This window comes from Cygnus atratus, chromosome 16, assembly GCF_013377495.2.
Source record: "Cygnus atratus isolate AKBS03 ecotype Queensland, Australia chromosome 16, CAtr_DNAZoo_HiC_assembly, whole genome shotgun sequence".
In the NCBI taxonomy this organism is placed as follows: Eukaryota; Metazoa; Chordata; class Aves; order Anseriformes; family Anatidae; genus Cygnus; species Cygnus atratus.
The window spans coordinates 5,073,721-5,091,709 of NC_066377.1; the positions used below are offsets into that span (position 1 = coordinate 5,073,721).

The 17,989-nt window shown below is 40.4% G+C and overlaps 3 protein-coding genes across 5 annotated transcripts; 2 read left to right on the top strand and 1 right to left on the bottom strand.

The window, feature by feature from the left end:
* Nucleotides 1-782: 782 nt before the first annotated feature.
* On the top strand, nucleotides 783-6,769 carry PRELID3B (PRELI domain containing 3B). 2 transcript variants are annotated; one of them, XM_050714036.1, is made up of 6 exons: nucleotides 783-936; nucleotides 1,866-2,034; nucleotides 2,394-2,483; nucleotides 2,951-3,021; nucleotides 3,824-3,926; nucleotides 4,591-6,769. In XM_050714036.1, exons 2-6 carry the CDS (start codon nucleotides 1,897-1,899, stop codon nucleotides 4,708-4,710), a joined length of 522 nt encoding a protein of 173 aa, XP_050569993.1. In that variant the 5' UTR covers nucleotides 783-936; nucleotides 1,866-1,896; the 3' UTR covers nucleotides 4,711-6,769. The 2 variants fall into 2 exon arrangements, with proteins under 2 accessions (XP_050569993.1, XP_035403838.1); XM_035547945.2 differs by lacking the exon at nucleotides 783-936 and adding an exon at nucleotides 1,205-1,345.
* A 2,164-nt stretch (nucleotides 6,770-8,933) lies between these two features.
* On the bottom strand, nucleotides 8,934-14,691 carry LOC118248746 (glutamic acid-rich protein-like). Of its 2 annotated transcripts, none has more exons than XM_035547949.2 (4): nucleotides 12,881-14,691; nucleotides 12,352-12,465; nucleotides 10,499-10,586; nucleotides 8,934-8,951 (listed from the first exon to the last, which is right to left on the bottom strand). In XM_035547949.2, exons 1-2 carry the CDS (start codon nucleotides 13,385-13,387, stop codon nucleotides 12,457-12,459), a joined length of 516 nt encoding a protein of 171 aa, XP_035403842.1. In that variant the 5' UTR covers nucleotides 13,388-14,691; the 3' UTR covers nucleotides 8,934-8,951; nucleotides 10,499-10,586; nucleotides 12,352-12,456. The 2 variants fall into 2 exon arrangements, with proteins under 2 accessions (XP_035403842.1, XP_035403841.1); XM_035547948.2 differs by lacking the exon at nucleotides 8,934-8,951 and adding an exon at nucleotides 10,085-10,167.
* A 1,479-nt stretch (nucleotides 14,692-16,170) lies between these two features.
* ATP5F1E (ATP synthase F1 subunit epsilon) lies at nucleotides 16,171-17,606 on the top strand. The gene is made up of 3 exons (XM_035547951.2): nucleotides 16,171-16,325; nucleotides 16,408-16,534; nucleotides 17,463-17,606. Exons 1-2 carry the CDS (start codon nucleotides 16,294-16,296, stop codon nucleotides 16,529-16,531), a joined length of 156 nt encoding a protein of 51 aa, XP_035403844.1. The 5' UTR covers nucleotides 16,171-16,293; the 3' UTR covers nucleotides 16,532-16,534; nucleotides 17,463-17,606.
* Nucleotides 17,607-17,989: the final 383 nt, after the last annotated feature.

Consider the following 17,989-nt stretch of genomic DNA (forward strand, 5'->3'; position numbering starts at 1 on the left):
AAACTCGTTTAAACTGAAGTTTTAAATGACCAAGAACTGTTAAGATGTAGCTCCTAATCTTCACCATATGTTGGCATGCTTCTTCCTTTTTGCTTTGCTTCCAGTACTTAACATTTCCTTCACAGAAAAAATGGTGAGAGGCTAATGGACAGGAGCAATATTGCCTATGAATTGCCTATGTTTTTATGTAAGAGTTACAAAATCTAGAAATAATTTTGTATACTATGAGAGATTACGAGCACATTGACTATGTTTAGGAATAGTCCCATGAGATGGAAGTGGCAAGAAAAACAAGACCGAGATAGGTCTTTTTTCTGGGAAATTTCTCTCTACACATTTTTCCAGCAAATCCATTACTGTGCAGTGACAAGTACATGGCAGCCACTCACTGGCTGAGATGTGTCCACGAGATGATGTCCCGTGGTCTCCCTGTTTGGAAACAACACAACTTCTACACAACTCAAGGCACTTTCAATACTGTTAACTGGAGAACTGTAACAGAAAATACTCAAAGTGACGCGAAATGCATGCATGTGTTGCCATAACCGATTTATTGCTGTTTTATTAAACACTTTGAGGATGTTTGAGAAAAGCAGGCTAGGACAGCGAGCTGAAACCCCTCTGGCCCTGGCAGGCAGCACCGGGGCTGTTGTGTAACGGCCCGGCGCTCCCCGCCAGCGGCCTTACAAAACGCGCTGGCGACGGACACCAGGAATTTCGCCTGGGTGGGGCACTGCTATAACCACTGACAATCCAGTTGGGTAACGTTTGTATTTGTTCGCGTCAGGTCAGGCCAGCGCAGCCGCCTCGTGCTGGACGGGGCCTCTGCGCCCTCTCGCGACAGCTGCCTGTGTCGCGAGAGGCTGCACGCCGCCGGCCCGGAACGGCACGACACAGCGGAGGGGATGTGCGGAGGGGAGGGCTCCTGCGGGCCGGGTTCGTGTTGGCCTGGCCCTGACTAAGCCTTACACCAGGCGGACATTTTAACGTTTTACAACGCATTTAACGCCTGGCTGGCAGCGCCAGGCCCGACCCTCCCCCCGTCCCCCTCACGGCCGGCCCGCGCCCCTCGCGCAGGCGCAGTGGGCGGGGTGGGGAGCGGCGCCCGGCGCCCTCCGCGCGACATTCAGGGGACACGCGGCCGTGCGTCACCGCCGCCGCGCCGCGCGGGGATTGGAGGCCGGCGGGGCCGGCTTGCAGTGCGCAGGCGCGGCGGGGCTGAGGGCCGGGCCGGGCCGGGCCGGGGCCGGGGAGCGCGGCGGGGCCGGGGCCGGGACCGGGACCGGGGCCAGGGCTCGGCTCCCGCTGCCGCCATGAGGATCTGGACCTCGGAGCACGTCTTCGAGTAGGGCCGGGGGCTGCGGGGGGAGGCGGGGGATGCGCTCGGGAGGCGCCGCTCCGCTGTGGCGGCAGCCGCCTCAAGGTCCTTTCGTGCCAGCCGGGGGTGCCCGGGGTGGCCGCCCCGGAGCTGTGCTGAGCAATAACCCGAAGGGAGAATTGGTGTGGGGGGGGTACAGCTCAGTGAGGTGTTCTGGGATTGCCCAAATCCCAATAAATTCGGGTCTCTTGGAGTTATATCGCAGGGAAAACGTTCCTGTCAAATTAGAAGCCTGAAGGTAATTGCGGGAGGCAGGGGACTTCAGGAGTCCTGATGAACCAGGTGTGCCGGACCTCTTGTGTGTATCTGCCCGTCCAACCCCCAGTGCAGGTGTTTCTGCTAGGGAAGGATGTTTGTAAGGTTAAGAATGGGAAATTGGTCCTGCTCAGAAAATACAGACTGGTTGATATGTTGTGTCCAGTTTTAATAGAAGTCCTGTTAAAAAAACAGAAGTGTACAACCCTGTGTCTTGATTTTGTTTCGGCAGTCACCCCTGGGAAACAGTAACAACAGCTGCCATGCAGAAGTACCCAAACCCGATGAACCCCAGCGTGGTCGGAGTCGATGTCCTGGACAGACACGTAGACAAGAGCGGGAAGCTGCACAGCCACAGGCTGCTCAGTACAGAGTGGGGAATACCCTCCATTGTGAAATCAGTGCGTATTGCGGAGCAGAGCTTGGGGAGGATGCTGGGGGGAGAGGAAGCTTGTGAACCAGGTTGTTGCAATAGAAATGCCTGATTTCATAACTCATGTTTTAAAAAGTGTAAGAATTTAAGTGTCAGGAAGACTCAATAGCAGTACACGTATTAACTTCCAGATAGTCAAAAATTGACTAGATCGTATATTGCTTCCAGTTGAAAAAAAGAGATCCACCACATCTGAATAGCTTTATTTAAACTAAACCCTAATTCTGTTGTGTCTGTGTCTGTTCAGTACCTTATATATTTAAAAGCACTAAAAAAGTTGCAGTTGTTTAGCATAGTTATTTCCATGTATGTGTGCCTGTCTTCTAGCTCATTGGCACGTGCAGAACGAAGACATACGTTCAGGAGCACTCTGTTGTTGACCCAGTGAAGAAAACAATGGAGCTTAAATCCAGTAATGTAAGTACTTTACTTGTGTTTATGCAATTTAAACAGATTACAGGTTATAATAATTCCTTATAAATTTGAAAAGGAAAATCATCTTTAAAATTACTAAAAAATTGCATTAGAACAATATAAGCAAAACGGTTAAGTAACATGTTTATAGCTGACCAGTTCTGTTTTTCAGAAGGGATCTATTAGGTTTTCGGAATCTGTCAGCAGTGAAACATCTGAACATACAGATGAGCAGAATACCAATAGTTTTCTTGTTTGTTTGTTGTGGGTTGTTTTTTTTTTACAGTTGGGTTTTGTTGTTCTTGTTTTTTTCTTTTGACTTATCTGTCATGTTCTACACATCTAATCCTAAGACTTGCAGGAAAACATTGTTTAAGCCAGATAAAAGTATTGGTTTTGTATCTGCAGTTTTATTTACTATATTGCTGTAATGCTTTTACTAAGGGGTAGTCTTGTTTTATGTTCTACAGATTTCATTTACAAATCTAGTGTCAGTAGATGAGAGGCTTGTCTACAAACCACACCCTCATGAACCAGACAAGTAAGTACCACTTGTTCTGAGATTGCCCTGAGGTAGTACAGACTTTGGCTTTGTATTTGTAAATTCCCATGGTCTTGAACAGATGATGCTGTGGGGTTTACATCGCTTCTATTGTGGTATCTTGTCAAAAAAGAGAGAAATAAATTGTCATTTTCTTTAGTCACCTTACTTCTGCAGAGGTCTAGTTCAGATCAGCTTTTCAGGGAGTTGTCCTGTGCCCTCCCTGTAACTGAGTTTATATATGCCTTCAGTTACCAGCTCCTTATTTCTGGTCTCTTCATCACCCCAGGAACAGAACCTGCATGTTTATCTGCCTCTATGTTATCTTTTGGAGACTTTTTTTATTTTCAAAAGGCAACTTTAAAGCTTGCTGAGGCTATACTTGTACAACTAGTGATAATTCTCAGGTATCTATCTAAAGATTTTAAAGTAAGAGGTTTCTTCCATAACTGTGGGAAATGCTAAAAACCTATTGTTAAAGGGGATGTCATAATACCGTATTCTTGCTGTGCCTTCATGCCAAATCTGCTGGTTCTACTCTGTCTACCTGGTGTTGAAGATGGAAATAGTTGAGTGCCACAAAGGGCCACCTAGACTTCGTGGGGACACTTGGTTTTTATCGTATGCGTTGAAGCACATGCAGTTAAGCACTGAGGAAGTAGGTTGTGTTTATGGGGCAAGATGTTCTGTGTTATATGACAAAGCTGATGAAGGAATGTGCCTCTTAGGGAGGAGTGAGAAGCCTGTAAGCAACGCAGTTTCAAACTACTCGGAACAATTCACTTTCTGCTATCTGTTTCAGAACTGTTTTGACGCAAGAAGCAATAATATCTGTAAAAGGTGTCAGTCTCAGTAGTTACCTAGAAGGGTTAATGGCAAACACAATTTCTTCCAATGCTAATAAAGTAAGTATGACCTTTGTGTAAAATGTGACCGCTAGCAAATGACAATGGGAATACAAATACAAATCTCTGTTTTATGTTCTGGCTTTGTCAACAATCTTAGAAAGGGTGCGGGTAATTCTGCTGCCTTTACTGTAGATATGTGAATGCTGAGCTTATTGAACTTGCTCTTTTTTTCCTCTTGTGAATGTAGATAACAAATTATTATTGGTAAGCACTCAGTCATCATTGGAAAAACTTTTCCATTCACTTAAACGGTGCTTTCACTCCATTGCTGCACTCTTGATGCAATCTATTAGTTTTACTGTTGAAACAGAATATGCATCGAGACATCTGAAGTAGTTACGTGATAGCAATGAAGTGGTGTTTTAGTTGAGAGTTTATCCTTTGAGTTCAGCCACAAGAATAACAAAACACAAAGTGGATAAAAAGCCACCCTGTGGTTCATAATACAGCACTGCTGATAAAAGGAATTTTAAAGTGTAAAGCAGTACATATTCCTGCAGTACTCTGGTTATTGAAAGGAAAAAAAAAACATCAGGCATGCATTTCTGTAACTTTTGCTTCCTTTTTCAATTATTGTTTCTTAAGTTGTTTTCAGTAAGACAGGGTTTAACCGGTTTACGTAATTACTAAGATTTATGCACTTTTTTTTTCTAACCTGTAGGGACGTGAAGCATTGGAATGGGTAATAAATAGACTGAATGCTGAAATTGAGGAGTTCGCAGCTTCAGCAAGAGGAACCATGAGGAATTCAATGGCAGCAGCAGCATTTGTAGAGAAATGATAGTAAATATACTTGTATTACTAACAAGGTTTAACAATCCAAAGCTTCTCTCCAAACCTAAATACATGTATCCTTTGTTATTTAAAGGCATACCTGTGTATTAGGTATGTTTCAAATTTAATTTGGAGAAAAGCTAAATTCATACTAATGAGGCTGATATGCAAAACTTAACTAATATATTGGTTCAGCTGGACCGAACTTCAGTTGCAGATGAAAAAATAATTTTGGAGTGTCGTTCCTGTATTTACATGAACACTAACTTAAAATGTTTTCAGATATGAAATAGCCTTGTTTAGAGATGAGGCTGCGTATGTCCGAGGAGACTGGCATGTTAGGTTGACTTCTGTGGAATTTTTATTTTTGTGTGACTTATGGACTACCTCTTTTGGGACCAAACCCAAAATTAAGTAGAATGGTTTGTTCCAGCATTGTTCTGTTTAAGTTTTGATAGTTGTATGATACAACTTGGTTTAACAGAAAGTTTATTACTTGAAGCTTGAAATACAAAAGAATGTAGAAAATATTTTTTGATACGCTTTTTAACTAGTTTGACTGGTTGAGCTAACATGGTACTCAAATTGTTTTTCAGTCAGTATAGGTAAAACATTCAAAGTGTCTCTTATCTACTAAGACCTAAATTCTGTTTTCAAGTATGACGTTGATGAGCTGGACATGCAGTAACATAAGATTTTATCTTACATGTCTAGAATAACTATCTCCATTTCTAGAAGCCCATTAAATAAAGGGGTACAATAAGCATAGAGCCTTAAAATATTTTAAGCTGCTGGGACTTCTGAGAATAGTAGGTTTTCAATTCAAAAGTTTGAAGAATCACATGAAGGACTAAAAAAACTTGGTGAAGCTGGCTAAAGAGAGACCTGAGCATAAGAGAAAGTAATAAGAACGTTAACAATATATTTATTAACTCAATCATGCTCTGAAAATAACCTGTTACACCAGCTGATTATTTTGTTGTCCTTTAAATTAAACATAATGTCCTAAGTTCCAGGAGGTCCTCTACATTTTGAGCTAATTTACCCACAAAAGAAGGCTCTTTAAATGAAAACCTTGAGAATAAAAGGTTTTCTACAGTTTGTGTTTGTTTCCTGGTACTAGCTATAAATTCTTCATACTGACTCCAGTGATTAGCTGTGAGAACTTAAAGGTCAGACCTTGACGTCGTTGCTTACGTAATGCACCAGTCTGCTGGTAGTCCTGTTGGCTTCAGCAGAGGCTGTGTGTCCCATCTGGCTCCTTCAGTGTGAAGGAATAATGGGAAAACACAGCCCCAAATCTGCTGATTGGGGGGTGGGGGGAAAGTGTTTTGGTGCCAGAGATTTTCCTGGAATTTTGATTCTAAGCTTGCAAGTAATCTCAAGACTCTCTTAGCCTTTACAAGCTGTAATGTCACCTGTTCCATCGATTTTATGTTGCATGCCATTTCTGTTGTATCAGAATTGCCTATTGAATAGTATCTGCTACATAGAGAAACAGATCTTATTTTAAGTTGGAAACTTTGAAAAAACAAAAACATTTGTGTAGGGAAAAAACAGGTATGTACATATACCTTTTAAAAATTAACTATTCTAAATATTTTTCTAAAAAGAAATGGTTTAGGAATACCTTTATAATTGAAATCATTCTGGTTTACCTTGCTTTTACAGAAAATTATTACAAGTGAAATAGTGTTTCAACTTAAAAAGTGTTATGTGAAACTGCTGCAAAATTGTACCATAACTTCTGATAAAAACGCAATGCTTGAAAGTGACTTTAAATGCTTATTTAGCCCTTATCATCACTTGGCATTTTGAAGTCAATTTTATGTTTTCCTAACTTCTCTGCACTAAGGACCTGCATAGTATGAATTCACAGTTTGTCCTTGCACTGAAAAAAAACTTAACTATTTAATTTTTGCAAGCATTCAGTAACTTCTTGAAAGATCATGATTTGCTTGGTTCTATTTTATTTATATGCCTGCGTTCTCATTCTGTCAGGGAATATGGCTTTCTGTATGTGGCGCTTTTTTATTTTAAATAAAACTTTGTCCAAGTTCTGGCTACTTTCTGAAGCATTCTGATTATTCATTTCTTTTAACTGCTAGGTCAGTAATCTAGAGTGAGGGGGGTGAAGGTGAAGAAATAGTCTGGAGATATCAGTTTATTTTATTCAAATGCATATCCTAAAATGCACGTTTATAAGTGGTAATAATTTAAACCCATTTGCAGCTGCTGTGGTTTGTCTTGCTCAGATGAATGCAGGGTGCTATGGCTGAATGCATCGATACTGAGCAAGTGTGACTTGAGCTCATGCAGAGAAGTTGTGCGTTCAGGTGGTTAGAAGAAATGAGGGAAGGAAAGGAACTACATTTGAAGGGATAAAAACTAACAGACTAGGAAGAAAGAAAAAGGGAGGAGGGGAGGAATATAATGTGAACAAATCAGTGGTGTGGTCTTTGGTGGATCCTTACCTCTTTCAGCTTCCCTAAATGGATTCATGTTTTACCTTACCTACAGATGTAGGCTTTTAAATTGGCAAAAATTCAAACTCACCTGTCTAACTTTTCTGAGACAGAACAGAAGCGAGTAAGCTTTAGATCCAGAGCTCCATAGCCTGAAGAAGATCTAAGGTGATTGTTGTACTGTTAAACATTCTGTTTTCCCTGCACACCTGAATTTTGAACTGAGTCATAAATCATTAGCTTTCCTTGCTGTTCATTGTCTTAAATATTTTGAACAGTTTTCTTGTGTTCCTGTGACCCTTAATTACTCCAACACAACTGCTAAGCATTTCTGCCTGGAGGAGTGACAAACTACAAGCTTGTAGCAAACAAGCATTCTTCTAAAGCGATTGCATCCACTGCAAATGCTATTACAGTTAACTTAAAACCAAAAGTTTGAATTGCAGTAGCTGAAAGTTTGAGGGCCTCGCGAGCTTAGTGCCATCGTTTGTTGAAACTTGCATCATCTGCTGGTTATTAATGTAAACAGTGTTCTTACTGTCAGTAAATGAATGGATGTAGCTATTTGCCTACAGAAAGCTTCTGTTGAATAAAACTGCTTACCTAATTTGTATCTAAAAATTGAAACAAGGAACTGAAAACTACATTTGCTCATGTTTGATATGAGAATTAGCCATACCAGTGGTGAGACTTTGATGTTAATTTAGCAAATTTTTTTTTCTGTAAATTACCCTCGCCTTGTCCTTCACTTCTTGATTTAGACAGGCTTGGGATGGCTAAAGTAGCAGTATAGTGGATTCATTTGTTTCATATTACTTGCAAGGCATTCTAAGAAGATCTATAGGGTTTTAATTTTTTCAGTGGTGTGTAGCTGTGTACCTTCCGTGTACCCATCTGCACTATAAAATTTTGTTTGTTAAAGACTTTGTGCACTTTAAATCTTGCTGATGGCCTTATATTATGAAAGGCAGAGCTATTCACAATCTGAAATAATAAAAACTGGTACAGTGGAAGAAAGTTCCTAAATTTACTGTGACACTGAAATGACTTGTGTCTTTATGTACACTAAAATAATAATTTCTTCAGTCAGTAACAAAAGCAAAGTACTTTAAAGGAAAACAAAAGGCTACATTTACCTGAGAAATATTTCTTCTTGCTAACAATGGGTGTCAGCACCTGTTCAGTCATACAGCAGTTAACAAAACAACTGGTTTATATTTTCCGTTATGGAGGAAATAAAAAAAAAAAAAAAAAAAGCTTTAACCACTGTTTCCTACAACATCACTATTTTGTCTATTGTGGTCTGTATTTGCAGTTAAACTGTATAGTCTAATGTATTTCCAGTAAGTGTCATATACAGTAAACCCAAATACCCGCTGTCTAGTCCACTGGCGTTGACAGATACAGGGTTCAAAGGAAAGATCAGCATCCTGTTGAGGTGCAAGTTTATAGATGAACAGACGAATGCTGATAAAGAGAACTTGTCTGAAAGCACTGAGTCACTATAGAATCCTTTCCTCAAGGTAAAGGTTGTTCTTTCACTTGCACAGGACCTGTTCTTTTTTTTTTCCTCAGATAATTTGATAGCTTTACTTTACTTGTTGCCATAAAATTGAATTCTCTAAAGGTGAGGTTACATGTTATAACTAAGCTGAACTAACTGCTTACCTTTAATGAAAGGAAATTGTCCTGTGTCTGCCTGCCTTTTTTTTTTTCTGGTTGTACTGTCCTACTTCTTCCCTTGCACTGAAGATAGCATTCTTCACACCCTTTGAGTTGAAAGCTACGAATATTGAGAAGAGAAATGATGTTTATGTAGCCTGCAATGAGGTGAGACACGATGAAAGAGGCGTAAGCTATAACATGGGCTGAAATTGTATTGCCTGTATTGTAATGTGTAGTGCAATAATTTCATATTGCATCTCCCAGACAGAGTATTTGATACTGTCAAGATTAACATTAATGTAGGAGTAGTTTGTTATTCATCAGCTATCTGGGAATTTGCTGGGGGTGGGCCAAACTTTTCTGGATTTGTTTTGTAATTAGAGCTTTGTTTTCCAGCTCATCAATTCACATTGTAGTTTGTAAGACATCAGATGATGATTTGTAAAATTACAGCTGTTCCAATGTTAATGTCTCACAAATGATCAATTTAGTTTTATTTCTAGTATTACAATGTATCTTACTATAACTAAAAATTATATTTTTGTAAAGCAGTTACATCATTACATTAAATATTCAAAATCTATTATCTTTCTCTTCAGACACATACACTAAGAACAGCAACACAAGATGGTTTTTTTTTTTTTTTACAATATCTTTTTCAACAGGAAGGTTTGACAGTCCTTTAATTAAAGTTTTAAAACACCGAACTTAAAAAAAAAAAAAAAAAAGAAAAAAATAGTCAGCTCTGTATTCAACATCAGCTAGAGAATTTGATGAAATAAGTGATAGATGTAGTAAAAATTTTCCTAACCATCTACCCAATCCTTTTCCCAACAAATTATATGAAACAATTGCCCCTGCTGTGACCTTTCATATTTCTAGAACCTGTTCAACTTCATAGGGACCCTTGTAAGGGGACCCTTGTAAAAAAAAAATCTGTTCTATAACGTGTCCCAAATGTAGCAAGTAGCGTTACTTGGGTGAGTTCTTGTTAATGTGTTTTTTCGTTTTTGTTTGTTTGTTTTGAGCGGGAATGTAAATATTATTTACCTGTGAGATAACTGCTTTGTTTTATCTAGATTTAATTGCATTTACATTCAAATTCTGTAGCACAATCTAGCAGATATATTGTAAAATCGGGAGTAAAAGAAGTACATATCAGAACCCATACTTAAGATTTATTCATATTGTATAGTTGTGTTGTATTCTGAATGATCTAGAAGTACTTGAAACATTTAACCTTCTTATCCTGATGCTCTATCCAGTTCTATTTTCTGTTTATTGCCCTCAGTTTTGAGGGACATTCAGCAAGCTACACAATTTCCCTGCTGTTTCTGGAAAAAAAACACATGAAGAGAAAACGGAAGTCAGGTGAGATGCAATAATGGCCCTTATTTAACTAGGATCCCAAGTCTCCCTTACCTGTCAGAGAAACATAAGCACCTATGAGACTTAAAAACTTCTGAAAATGGGCGCCAGTCCTTGATTTCACCTAGATGTTTTTTAAAAAGTTATTCAACATTTTGCTCAACTGTGGACAGAATTTTTCATTATCAAGCTATTGTATCATAACAACATTTAAAAAGCAACATAGCTGACATAAAAGAAAAGGTTATTAAGCACACTGAAGTAGTAATGCACAAGATTCTTAAAACTTGAATGTACCTGAATTCTGCTCTGCAGATCCGGGCTTCATCCAGAGAACATTTAATGCCGGATTTTGTAGAATGGACAGCTAAGAACTTGGCTGACACTGCAAAATAATTTTTACATTGAATCTAGTTGTCTAAAAGTTAAAACTAAATGTCGTCATCTGCTTCATCAACTAACCTTTGAAATGTAGTCCCGTTAGGAAACAGTACAGAAGTGCAAATTTGTCTTAAGATTAGAGATGGTTTTGGAGCATGGTTTCTGCTGGTGCTCTGTGCTTAGTGCTGTGCTTAGACAAAGAGGAGATTTAAAAGGAGATGACCTGTATTGTCATCAGCATGGAATGATTTCCAGTAGCTGTGGAACAGATTAGGGTCATCAGCAGAGAGAACAGCAGAGCTTTAACAGCACAGCCCAATATGGCTTACACAAGCAGAGAAAGGAGATAAATCCACAGCTATCAAAGGTAGGAAGTATGATCGCTGATCAGTATATTTTATCCAATAGTAACCATAATTCCATGTTTCTTGATAGTGTTATGACATAGGAAAATATGCAATAACCTTGCCATTTGAAATTAAGGCAGAAAGAGCACAGCAAAGGAATAATGGAATTTATAGTCAGCTAGAAATCATGTTGATACTGGCTTGTCATTGTATTGCAATTTGCCTTAAGTGTAATTGTGTTCTTCCCTGTATAATGCACTTCAAAAACTTTTAAGATTCAGTCAGTCACAAAATCATACAGTTGTTAAATAGTGAGGGATTTTTTTTTTAAGGGGTTAATTATTTTTATTGCTTTATTATGAATACAGGACAGCAAGCAAGCAAACCTGTAATCTCATCACAAACATGCATGTGAGAAAGTGTCATTTGCTTTGCCTTTTCATCTACACATACAGTACTCTCGTTAGAGGTACAAGCATACTGCTTGAGCTCTAAAGTTACAGATACATTGTGAATAAATATTCCAAGTGTATTCAAGAACTATTTCAGGTCTCATCATTGACACGTAAGTAGCTTTTTTTAGTCTGGTAATTTTTGTGTTGTGCTAAACCCCTCCAGTTTTAATATTTGCATAGTAATACATTATTTCTGTCAGCTGTCTGTTTCTGTTAACTTCAGTCTGTTCAGCAGACACCTGCTTCAGTTAAGAGGTGACCTCAGTGGGAGTTTCACCCATGGCGATTATGTTAAATCCATTATACATGCATCTGGACATCAGTTGCATAATAACATGAGCAAAGCTTGGGTATATTCACCTGAGAAAATGCAGCCTAGCCTCCTGTCATGCGTATCTTTCACTTTCTTGGTCTATAAAACACTTCTGTGATTAATCGCTGAAGAACTTTTTGTATAATCCTGTGCCTATGCCTGGAAAGACAACAGCAGGATTCACCTACTCTGCTTTGCAGCACGGTCTTGAGAAGAGAGAAGGCAGTTGTAGATCAACCTCTTTATCTATGCATACTGTCATTAATGTACCTTTATGAACTGAAATATAAGCTGTTGTTTCCTTTCTAATTAGTCTGCCTTCTATCAGAACTTCTCTTTAGTTTTATTAATCAATTCAAACTAAACACAAACTGAAAATTACCATTATTGTAGCTCAGGTTTTATGCCCAGAGGTACAAGATAAAAGTAATAAAGTAAGAGTTCTCTTTACCTAAAAACCATGCAGAACTGATGTTGCTGAACTGTGCATTTTTAGTCACAGCATCAGTTTAGTGCACTGCTGGCTTCCAAAAATAAATCCTGCACATGTTGTGGAGAAAAATACTGATGCATTTGCCATTTGGTTAGCATCTTCAGGAAGATCTACGTTTTTGACTTAAATTTTATGAATCAGAAAGAAGTAATCCGTCATACCTTTATAGTCAGAAGTCAGGTTTGACTTGAAGCTGCCATGTGCATCTGTGCAGGTTTTTTTAAATTTCTCTACATAACCAGTAAGCAGTGTGGTGTCTGAATATCCTACAGCATCTGGAAAAGAGAAAAACATTTTATTTTCTATTGCATTACATAGCCATTATTTTATTTCAGACCTAAATGTATAGATGCTAAAACCTAATTGAGCAGGGAGAGACATGCCAAGACAAAAATGTCTCCTACTGCAGTTATTCTGTATTTGTACTTCTGTACTGGTCTTCTGTGAAAGACTGATATTCTGAATAAGTCTGCAAGCTCTTGTTACTAAAGTTGCCTGCACCAAAGCAGTATGCTTAGTTATTCTCAAACGTGCTAGTATTTGGGTTTCAATATATCTTTTGAAGTTGTTTTGACATGTTATTAGAGATCTTCAGTTAAAAATACTTCTGATTTAAAACTGGTCACATTGTGAATTTATTTGGCTTTTCAGTTCCACCTCTTCCATCTACCTGGACCTGCCTGGTCTCACCTTTTTGGCCTCCCTGGACCCCTCCAGTGTAAAGACTTCAGCCTCCTTGGAACGCTTTAAAATTCCCTTTTCAGATTCCTTGGATCTATCCAGTCTGAGCTCTTCATCCTCTGTGGACTTTTCCAGTCTCACTTCATCTTCTCTGGACCTTTCAAGTCTCACATCTTCAGCCTCTTCAGAGTTCTCCAGTACCTCCTCTTCAATCTCCTTAGAGCTCTCCAGTGTCTCCTCTTCAGATTCCTGGGAGCGCTCCAGTTTCGCCTCTTCAGTTTCACTGGACCTATTGAGTCTCACCTCATCAGGCTCTTTGGATGTCTCTGGCGACAGTTCTTCAATCTCCTTAGATCTCTCAAGTCTCACCTCAGTAGCCTCCCCAGATTTCTCCAGTCCTGCTGCTTCTCCCTCTCTAGACCTCTCCAGTCTCACTTCTTCATCCTCCCTAGACGTCTCCAGTCCCACCTCCTCAGCTTCCTTGGACGTTTCCTGTGAAATCCCTCCGACCTCCATACACGTCTCAGAGCACACCTCCTCAACCTCTTCAGAATCACTAGATTTCACGGATTTTAACTATTTCACATTTCAGGGTTCCTCTGAGTTATCCTCATCGACTGCTGAGGATGTTTCTAACCTCATCTCTACACCGTTTCTGAATGTCTCCAATCTCTCCTTTCGGGACGCTTCTTCCCTCACTTCCTCAATTCCTTTGGACATTTCTAATCTCACATCTTTAGTTCCCACAGATCTATCCTCTCTCACATTTCTGGATGTTGCTAATCGCACCACCTCAGCTTCTCTTGATCTCTGCATTTAACCCTCTTATCATATCCTTTTTTCTCTTTGCACACTCTATACCTTTCCAAACTTTCCTCCTTTGTGAACTCTCTTTAAGTTCCCTTTCCTATGCCTCTGAAAGTTCCTATATGAAGGAAGATTCAGGCTTTACAGATACATTCAAGCAGGCATGAAAACATATAATAATTATATATAATAAATAAATATATAATTATAATTATTATTATGTATAATTCTGTAATGGTGCCTTGTTTACAGATGTATAAATATTAATATATACTCTGGAATTTTTGTAGAGCACAATTTCTGTCACTAATGTAATTTTCATTCTGTCTTGGTATGGTACCCCTCCCAGAAATTTAATTCAGGATGAATTTTTATCTTTCAAGATCAACAAACAGCAAATACAGCTAAATGTGGGAATAAGTGCACCCAGGTTGTGTGTATCTCTATTACGGATTTAAATCTGAGTGCATTGCACAGAATTGCAGAGGCATCACACGTGGAGGTATGGAGAGGGAAGATGCAGTGGAAAAAGAAAACGAATTAAAAAGAGGAGTAGATGAGAGAGGGGTGAGGAGGGAGATCAGAGAAGGTGGAGGGGCAGTAGAAGGACATGTAGCTGGAACAAAGGTGTCCATATTTGTGGCCTGGGCAGCCCATGATTATCTTATTTATAATTAATATAATTGAACTTATTTATAACTATTTTACCTAAGAAATCATCTGATATTACCATTAAAACAGCATTTGAATATAACATCTCTTTATCTATACATAAAAGTAGTGTAGTTACTTGTGGTGCATCAAGTATGTTGCACAGGTAACAGAGATGGGCTTTTAAAAATCTTTGGTGCTTCCTTGTATCTTCTTCCTGTAGCTAGTTTTTCTGAAAACAAATATGTTTCTTTTTTCCAATGTATCACTGGCACCCTTTGTGTGTTAAAAGTGCTGCCTGTGATAACAAATATTTTTAATGGATTTAATTTTTACAAGTTGGAAAGCTTTGTTCCAATATGTCACCTATGTCTCAGAATTAGGAGGACATAAATGTCTTGAACAAAAAATAAATATGGAAATAACTGTATGCAATATGAAATATTTTCTGCCTTGTTTATACTAGCTCTTTCTTTAAAATTAAGTAGTAAAGACTGTAATACATGGGTTTTAGAAATCAAGTCCAAATTCAGTGGAGGCAAAGTTTTTTAGCAATTATAAAAATCACAAATTGTTTGTCTGTTGGTCCAGATGGAAGGAACTGGTGTAATAAAATGCCCGCCTTCAAATTGTCATCACAACTGGCACTGTAGAGTCATCTTCAGTAATCTCAGTAGAGAGATCAAATAGGCAAAGTAAGGAGAGGAAATTCTTTCTGTCTTCCTACTATTTTATTTCTTCCTGGTTGCTGTGCCTACTGATTACATAGGGCAATCTTCTCTTACTGGCTTATGTTATCCTGGAGACAGACTGTGATATATCTGGTGGCTAATGGTGCTCTTTGTTCTGGTGGCTCTATACTGTTAATATTAGTGTATATAGCTTGTTAATTACAATGGCTCTGGACTAAGTAAGCTCTCCAATAAAGCTGAAAATTACTCTGTGCTTTAAAAATCATCACCGTGTAGCGATGTGAAATCATTCAGTGATTTCCAGGTATCTGCACTTCAGCAGATACCAAAACTGTCAGGAAGAGGCCTCTGTGCAAAGAGGAACAAAGCCACCAAGGTTTCCTCAGGACCTCTGAGGTTTCCAGAGGATTCCGAAATACTTCGTGATGTGGTTTGGTTGGGGATGAAAAGAACAGAGAAGAGGTATGCATGCTTAAGTGCAAGGATTTAAAAAATAATAATAATCCAAAATTTTCCTTGCTTAAAACCTTAGTCGTAATTACTTAAATTAACGTTTGATTAGAACCATGTTGATTCCTTATGCAACTTGTTTTGAGTCTTCTTACAACTTTTGCTTCTCATATACGGGAATTTGTTTGTTTTTCCATCAAGTAGTGACAAATGGATGGTAGTGAACTAGAAGCTACGTTGTTTCTCATGAATCTATTTAGAGTAAACGGTTAACATAACTTCAGGTGCATGCAATGCCTTACGCCCACAAGAACCCCAGGCCAAGGGGATCCCGTGTTCTAGGGGATAAAAGTGAACATGGCAGAGCTTGGCCGCATGTGGCTTAACGCTCCAACTCGAAAATTTATAGACAACTATAAAAATAATTGTGCATGCTTATAAACCATTTTGATCTTTACACTCGAGCCGAAGAAGCCAAGGCCCGCCGGCTCTGGCACTCGCGAGGGCAGTGCCCCCCACTCCCGTGCCCCCCGCCCCTCACACCCCGCCTGCGCAGCCGCGAGGCAGCTCCCGCGAGCCTCCTCCAGGAGAAAGGGCGGGAGGCGCGTGCCGCATTCAGCCCTCTCGTTGGCCGCCGCCAGCGGCCGGCGACGGCGCTAAGGCGACTGCTCATTTACCATTGGTCATCTTCCCTGAGGGAACTCGGAGTCTGATTGGGCAGAGGATAATTCTCGCTCGCTGATTGGCCAGAGGACGGCGGAGCGGTCTTTCCCCTTCCGGCGGGCGCTGACCTTGCTGGTGGCGGAGCGGCGGGGGGCAGCCATGGTGGCGTACTGGCGGCAGGCCGGCCTCAGGTAGCGGGGCGGCGCGGGGGGACCCTCCGGGGACCCTCCGGGGACCGCTCGGTTCTCACCTCGCCTCTCTCCCTCTCGGCAGCTACATCCGCTACTCGCAGATCTGCGCCCAGGCCGTCCGAGCGGCCATGAAGCCGCAGTACAAGGCCGAGGCGGAGAGGGCGGCGATGGCCACCGTGAAGACCGTGAAGCCCAAGAAGGAGTGAGAGGTGGGCGCCGGGCCGGCCGCTCGGGGCACGGCAGCGGGAACCGCCCGTGGGAGATCAGCCCGGCGCTCGGGTGCAGAGCGGGGTGGCGGCTGACGGTGCCTGTGGTGCCCGCGTCCTCACCTCCTGGGGGACAGGGAAGGGCTTCACGTCCTTAGCGCAGCGAGCTGAGGCCGATCCGTCAGGCTCTGGTTTGAATGATTTGTGTTTTGGTCAAAGCTGTTACACACTGCGGTAAGACAGCTGTGTCCTTGTAAGAGGTGAGAGCTCTGTGAACGCCTTTGCTTTGCCAAGCCAGAGACAGCCGTGCAGGTGACCACTTCTACTCAGTATGCTGAGTAGAAGATAACCTTGAGTAAACCCTAATCTGTGTAAGGGTCAGGTGGTATCTGTGAGAGGTGGGTGCTGCTTGTACCTGTGCTGTGATGTTGCATACATCACGAGCAGCTGAAATCTCTTCTGGGCTCTGCCTCAAGCAGCAGTAGATAACATCACTAGGAAGGATTGCTTTGTGACTAGGACTGTTATGTGCATAAGATAACAACCTGTCCCAGTAAAGGTGATCTGTGTACATTAACATTACCGTAAATATGTTTGTAGAGACAGTAACGTTGTTGAAATGTCCCCATAAGATGCTTGATCAGCATGCTTGTAAATTAAAACAAGACTGTCTTCAAAATAAACCTTTGAACCAAGACCTGCAGTTAATATGGTTGGCAAAAGCCACATGGAGACTTTGTTTTGCATAAGAAGTTGTTTTAAGCATAATCAGGAATTAGTGTATTTGACATCCTGAAAAATAGGTGGTGATACCATGAATGTAGGACAGCTTCTAGCCCTGAGATTAACTATTATTAACTTGTGTGAAATCTACCTTGTACGTGTTTTCTCATTCTTGAATCAAGTAACTTGTATTTTAAATCTCTTCTAGGAACTGATCTGTGGTGAATACTGTAACAGCAAACTGCAAGCTGTAGGGAAGCTCAAGACTGCAGTAAAATGTCATCATGTTAACTGTAAAACTTGCCTGGGTGTAAATCAGCACGCTAATAAATGTCACTTGTGGTTAAACACATGAATGTGTGACAACTGTTGTTCCTCGTGAAACAAAGTACTTCCTTTTGCAGAGACATGGTGGGTTAAAAGAGACTTTTTATCAAACTCTACCATTCAGCAGCAAATGTGTTTATTTTTAAGTCAAATCTCTTGGTTTTCATGCTGGTATTTCAGATATATCAATGAGAGAGATGTAGCTGCCATTTAAAGCTTTTTTTGCTTACTTCACTTCATGATTAATAAGTATTTTGCGGAATTAATCAGAAAGTATGTCAGCAGAGAACATAAGCACATAATTTCAAAACTGTAATCAAAAATACATCTGCCAGTTCTCTCCCATTGCTGGAAGTGGTGTGCTGTTGTTTAAAGTTCTCCCACTGGGGAGTTCATCTTCCACGTGTG

What these genes read in the sequence shown, in the direction of transcription:
- LOC118248746 (XM_035547949.2), bottom strand. Translation starts at nt 13,387, where the DNA reads ATGGAGGTCGGAGGGATTTCACAGGAAACGTCCAAGGAAGCTGAGGAG.
- ATP5F1E (XM_035547951.2), top strand. Translation starts at nt 16,294, where the DNA reads ATGGTGGCGTACTGGCGGCAGGCCGGCCTCAG. An exon ending in TGGCGGCAGGCCGGCCTCAG is followed by an intron (nt 16,326 to 16,407) that starts GTAGCGGGGCGG and finishes CCCTCTCGGCAG; the next exon opens with CTACATCCGCTACTCGCAGA.
- PRELID3B (XM_035547945.2), top strand. Translation starts at nt 1,314, where the DNA reads ATGAGGATCTGGACCTCGGAGCACGTCTTCGA. An exon ending in ACCTCGGAGCACGTCTTCGA is followed by an intron (nt 1,346 to 1,865) that starts GTAGGGCCGGGG and finishes TTGTTTCGGCAG; the next exon opens with TCACCCCTGGGAAACAGTAA. An exon ending in TACCCTCCATTGTGAAATCA is followed by an intron (nt 2,035 to 2,393) that starts GTGCGTATTGCG and finishes CCTGTCTTCTAG; the next exon opens with CTCATTGGCACGTGCAGAAC.